The sequence below is a fragment of the Aptenodytes forsteri genome, unplaced genomic scaffold (genome assembly GCF_000699145.1).
Source record: "Aptenodytes forsteri isolate BGI_AS27 unplaced genomic scaffold, ASM69914v1 Scaffold54, whole genome shotgun sequence".
Taxonomy (NCBI): Eukaryota; Metazoa; Chordata; class Aves; order Sphenisciformes; family Spheniscidae; genus Aptenodytes; species Aptenodytes forsteri.
This window is the reverse complement of record NW_008796044.1, coordinates 12,642,916-12,648,683: the sequence shown is the minus strand read 5'-3', so window position 1 is coordinate 12,648,683 and position 5,768 is coordinate 12,642,916. Positions and strand designations below refer to the sequence as shown.

Here is a 5,768-nt window from a genome sequence, read left to right as displayed (position 1 = left end):
GTGCTTAGGGACATGGTTTAGTGGGCATGGTGGTGTTGGGTTGACGGTTGGACTCGATGATCTTAGAGGTCTTTTCCAACCTCAATGATTCTATGATTCTATTTCCTTTCAACTGCTGTATGATACACTTACAGACACACAGGATGGGCTGATATCCACCAACGTGCTACTCCCTCGCTCTAGCGTAGCATGCTGGCATCTTCCCGACAGGGCTGTTGAATAACTGAGTGTTTTGCTATGATTTCTCCATTGCCATCTGGGTGATGGCATAACTGCTGGATGCTCATGTGCAGCCAACAAATATGCATCTCCGGGCAAAGTGTGGTAAGGGAAAGGCAAGAAGGTGCTCTGTCCTGCATGATTCTCTGAGGACCTTGGAAGAGGTGTCTCGCCCTCCTAGCTGCTGCCACCAGCTGAACATGAGGCTTGGTGTTGTGCTGCAGGGCGAGCAGGCTGCAATAGCGACGGGAAAGGACAGCAAAGAGGGTTGGGGCAGGTTACCTGGGGTCAAAATACCTTGTTCCATCCTGCAAACTGGATTTTGTGCTTACAACCTCCCGTTTCCTTGTGGTCGTGCTTCTGCTGCAGAAGACCAGAGAGTACAGGATTAGAAGGGAGCTTTTTCAAAATGACACATGGATCTCTTTGCAGGCCAGCTGTGGCTTAGGCTCACTTATGATTCCTGGCCATGAAATACATTCAAAAGGTGGTGTAAAACCTACCTTCCTTTGTGGTCGCAGGTGCATGCACAACTCATGGCTGGAGGCAGAGAGAGGTGGGAATAAGCAGTCTGGAGCATATGAGGGCTAAGAGGAGAGCAGCCTCATACGTTTATCTTATGAACTTGTTGCAAATACAAGTGGAGGGGTTCCTATTGCTGGACAGCCCTCTGCTATCGGAAGGATAGAGCTGACAGGTTGTTCCATACCTCCCCTCTCTGCTGTCCAGGGATCCATTGTACCAACACCGACCCTCCATCACCACATAACCAAGGGGCTGAGTGGGACTTGGACATTTCTTCTTTCTCAGGTATTGGCAGAGGCGAGGGTAAAGCAAAGAACAAGGCAGCTCTGTGATCTCTTCAGGAGTGCGTGCTCCTAATGCTTAACCCAAGGCTCACAGGGTCTAGTCTTCTCTGAGGTGCATAATTGTCCATAAATGCTCTTAAGGTCTTAAAGACTTGATGAATAACAGAGAAATGAAGGTGGAAAGAAAATCCTTAAGGGTTCAGATGATTGGCTGAACCCTTCTGCAGGTTGCTTGCTCTGCCGTCCTCAACATCCCCCTCCAACAGAGCACTGTGACACATGGTGGCCTGAGCTGCTCCTGGTGTGAACCATGTTTTGGTGGAGATGCGTTGTTCACTCTCCTCCCTTAGCTCTGGCTATGCTCTGTTTGTACATCCCTGATAAGGAAGCAAAGGATTGGTGTGTCTAGCTGCATGCGCTTAGATGGCGTCACCTTTCCCTCCAGGCTCAGTCCTCTGGGATTAGCCTCCATCAGTCCTGTATGCCAGCTGGAACACAGTCAGCATGATCCTCTTGTACTCCTTCCTGAAGTTCTGGTTCATGGCCCCATAAATCACCGCATTCAGGCAGCTGTTAAAGTATGCCATGAAATAGCTGGAGGTGAAGAGCCATTCGGGGATCAAGGAACCCAAGGATGGTTTCACAGCCACTGCAAAGCCAATGAAGTTTAATAGTGCCCAACATACAGCGAAGAGTACAAAGACCACAAACCTGGTTAAAGAGGTTCTGGGAATCATGGGGCTTCATTTTGGAGTGGATGTTGGGCTTCACCCTGCGCCATACCTGGATGACAAGCACCTGTATCTTCAGGTAGCAGTAGCTGACAATAGGGATGGGTAAGAAGAAGTGGGCCATCACCAAAACGATGGTGTACAGGGCACTGACGGACTGGGCAAAGGTGCAGGAGTACACACGGGAGTCATATTGCAGGGGCTCTACAAGGAGGTTTGGCACGATGGCCAGCAAAGTGAGCACTCAGACCAGTCCCACGTAGCACAGGGCGTTGGTACTGGAGAAAAGCCTGACACACTTCAGGCTGTGGCAGATGTAGCAGTAGCGGTTGATAGCAATGCTGGTGATATTGAAGATCGAGCCAATGGCCCTCATACCCATCAGGAAGCCACTGGTCTGGCAGTGGAGGTAGCCCATCATCCAGCCACCGTGGAAAATAGCCATCAGGATGAGTGGGTATGGATAGAAAGCCGCCAGCAAATCTGCAATAGCCAAGCTCAGCACAAAGGCATTGCCTGCAGGGGAAGAGAGAGGGAAGAAGTTATAACTAATGGTTGTAATGCAGCTATCTCTGGCTACACAGAGCTGCTCCAGTGTTACAGTAAACTGTAATGGTACCCAGGATAAGGGGCTTTCTCTCGTCTTCCCACATACCTTGTTCTGACCCTAAACTTGCAGTAGCAGATGTGGCAGAAGGGTGCTGCCCCGTGTTGCGGCTGATGCAAAGCAGAGTTTGGCTACCAGTGAGGAAGAGGGGTGAGAAGTGGGATGCTGGGCTCTGTCTGCTAAATCTAGGATGAAGTAATTTCACCTGAAACTTTCACAGTTGGTGTCTCTTTTTGAAGAGAAGAGTGAACCTGCTTTTTATTAAAAAGCAAGGAAGGTGCTTACGTCCTGGCTGCAATCAGTGTGAATTCACAACATCTTTGGACCACAGATCCGTCCCCTCTCGGGTTAACCCCAGAACTATGTTCTACTTCATGTAGGGGGGTGTGTGTGTGTAAATATAAGTATGTGTATGTATGCATATATTTTTTTTTTTTTCCTTTTGTAAGCAAATACCAAAAAGCAAGCTCTCTCTGGACTGTTGGTGGCATTGCATTCACCAAAAGGCCAGAAGTTGAAGGATGACCCAAATTTTATGTGCCACCAGGTATGGCACAGCGAAGGTTTGCTGTTTGCACGGTCTGTGGGAGTAGCTGGTGCCACTTGTGCCTGGTGTGTGAATGCTTGCAGGGTGTGTGACTGTGTCACTATTAAGAGTCACAGAAGACAGGAGAGGCAGGAGAATGTGGGGTGCAATGTATAAGGGATCGGTTGAAGGCATGTAAAGAGGAGCCAGGATTTGGAGTCTCTGAACTGGGGCTGCAATAGAATCGAATCCAACAAGCCGCAGCTGATCAGCAATGCTGGGTTGTTCTCACGTGAGTACATGAGCCGCAGGACAGATCTGGGCTTGAGTTGAGGAACTGGCAATCCTTACTGGGGATAACTTCAGGGCAAGAACACCAGCTAGTGGGAGATGCGGAGCTGGGAAAGGAAAGGCAGGCAATGCTTGTGGCTGCTTTCCCCGCCTCCCCCTCCTCCCTGCTCCCACTCCGATAACTTCCTGGGAGTTACAGGTGAGTGAAATGCAGGCTCTGTGCTGTGCCATTTGGTGCTAGGAAAGGACCAAGCATGATGATGAAGAGGCAGCAGTGGGAGTCCAAAGGTTATGGCTGATTTCACATGTGCATATCCTAAGAGATGAACTCGAGTTTGGGCTCGGCTGGGTGCAGCCAGCAGCACACCGCACATTGCTGCCCGGCTGCGGCATCCGCAAGGCTGATGCACTGGGTACCCGGTCCCGGGGCATCCCTCCCTCCCAGCATGGGGAGCCGGGCTGCTCACCTGCCTTCCGCAGCTTCTTGTTCTTGAGGACGGAGGCGATGACCGAGCTCTTGCCCAGGATTTCACCCGTGATGGTGATGATGAGTGTGAGGGCGAATGCCCAGCGGGGTAGGGCGGCGTGTCCCCCTCCCGCCAGCCAGCTAAGAGGTTCCCCTGCCCTGCGCTCCCCTCCATGCTGGGCCGGGGCCGTGCAGGGTTGACAGCCGCTCCAGACTGCTTCTCCTGGAGGAGGAAGAGGAGGAGCGGGGAGGAAACATCCTTTCAAGCCCGCTCCCAAAGTTTGCAGCTCTCGGGACTTGCCTGCTTCCTCTTCTCCCCTCCCAGCAGCTCTCCTCTACCCCAGGGCACCCTGTGGACCTCCTGGGAGTGTTTCTGGGGTGCTGCAGGGTGCAGGCAGGGACCCTCCCAGTTGCTGGGGTCCCACGGCAATCCTTGGATGGCCAAGCTCTGCTGCAGCCAGCAGGAGCTCAGCGTTTGCCCGCTTCTGGGCTAGGGGAGTTAATTTGCTCTGGGAGCATCTGCTAAACCAGTGCCCTTCACCCGTGGCGTCAGGCCTTGCAAAGTGCCCTTCTGCCTCTGCGTGGGGCTGGCCCTGAGGGATCCCCTTTTGGGGTGCGGCTGCAGAGCCAGAGGCTGCTGGAGCAGCAGCCTGCAGCTGGGGTCCTGCCTTTCCCCCAAGTAGGCTGATCTCTGGGCAGGGGACACTGAGGCACTGCCCTGGGCTGGCACGGCCCCCCCTCATCAGTCACCCTGGGGGTCACTTGGCCCACGCAGCGCTTTGCCCCCTGCAGATGTTGGCCCTTGGAGGCACTGCTCCCCAAGTCCTCCCTTTGCCATCTCCATGGTGATAGCTAATGACATCACTGACACTCAAAGCATTGCTGAGCTTTAGTGATGTCATCAGCTGTTGCTGGGGGAACTCTGAGATGGATCCTGCTCTCCAGTTGGCAACGAGCCCTTCCAGAGGAGGCTGCCTGGTGTGCGTGGGGGAGTGACAGCAGTGGTGAGCCCGGGATTCTTGGTTAAAAAAAAAAATTGTCAAAGTGCATGAGAGCTTTGAGAGGTAAAACAGGCAGTGCTTCGGGGGGCTGTGGGGGGGCTGACGGGTGCTGGAGGAGTGCCAAGTGGCCCTGATGCCCGGGGGATGCTTGGGCAGGGTGCTGGGGCTGGCTGCTGTGTCCCACAGAGCCTGTGCTGGGTGTTTTGGGGACCTCTCTGTAGATAAGCTTGAGTCAGGTGTGTTTTTCAGGTTAACCAGGTGATAGTCATCTCCTTAAGTGTTGTGGCTTTACTTTCAGAAATGAGATTAATTTCTGTTTTCCCAAGTGTGTTTGGTTGGGGATGGGAATCAAGGCGGGGCTTGGATTTGGGTCCTTTCAACCCCTTTGCTCCTGAGCTAACAGATATGGGAGGCTCATGCCTTCCCGAAGTGAGGCAGGCTACCATGGGTCTGCCTCCTTCCTCTGGCCCTTCTGGGATCCTCAAAGATGTGTTGAACTTGCTGTCTTGGTACTTCTCTGAAGGCTTAAAAGGCTGGGGGTGCTGGTGTCCAAAATAAGCTGCTATTCCCTGGGCTGCCCTTGGCTGGAGCTAGGCAGGGATGTCCTATTTACAAGGTGTGGGGGGTTGACCCCCTCCTCAGCTGGACAGGGGAGAGAAAATATAACTAAAGGCTTGTGGGTCGAGATAAGGACAGGGAGAGATCACTCACCAATTACCGTCACGGGCAAAACAGACTCAACTTGGGAAAAATTAATTTAATTTATTACCAATCAAATCAGAGTAGGATAATGAGAAATAAAACCAAATCTTAAAAACATCTTCCCCCACCCCTCCCTTCTTCCTGGGCTTAACTTTACTCCCGATTTTCTCTACCTCCTTCCCCTGAGCAGCACAGGGGGACGGGGAATGGGGGTTGCGGTCAGTTCATCACACGTTGTCTCTGTCGCTCCTTCCTCCTCAGGGGGAGGACTCCTCACACTCTTCCCCTGCTCCAGCGTGGGGTCCCTCCCACGGGAGACGGTCATCCACGAACTTCTCCAACGTGAGTCCTTCACGAACTGCTCCAGCGGGGGTCCCTTCCACAGGGTGCAGTCCTTCAGGAACAGACTGCTCCAG

General features: G+C 52.9%; 1 protein-coding gene across 1 annotated transcript in view; it reads right to left on the bottom strand.

Annotated features, from left to right (window-relative positions):
- Positions 1-1,489: 1,489 nt before the first annotated feature.
- LOC103904555 (melatonin receptor type 1A-like) overlaps positions 1,490-5,768 on the bottom strand; it is a 5,462-nt gene continuing 1,183 nt past the window's right edge. Inside the window, 3 exon segments of the mRNA XM_009286051.1 lie at positions 1,490-1,747; positions 1,749-2,275; positions 3,651-3,825. Of these exon segments, the coding sequence (XP_009284326.1) occupies positions 1,490-1,747; positions 1,749-2,275; positions 3,651-3,825 (960 nt within the window).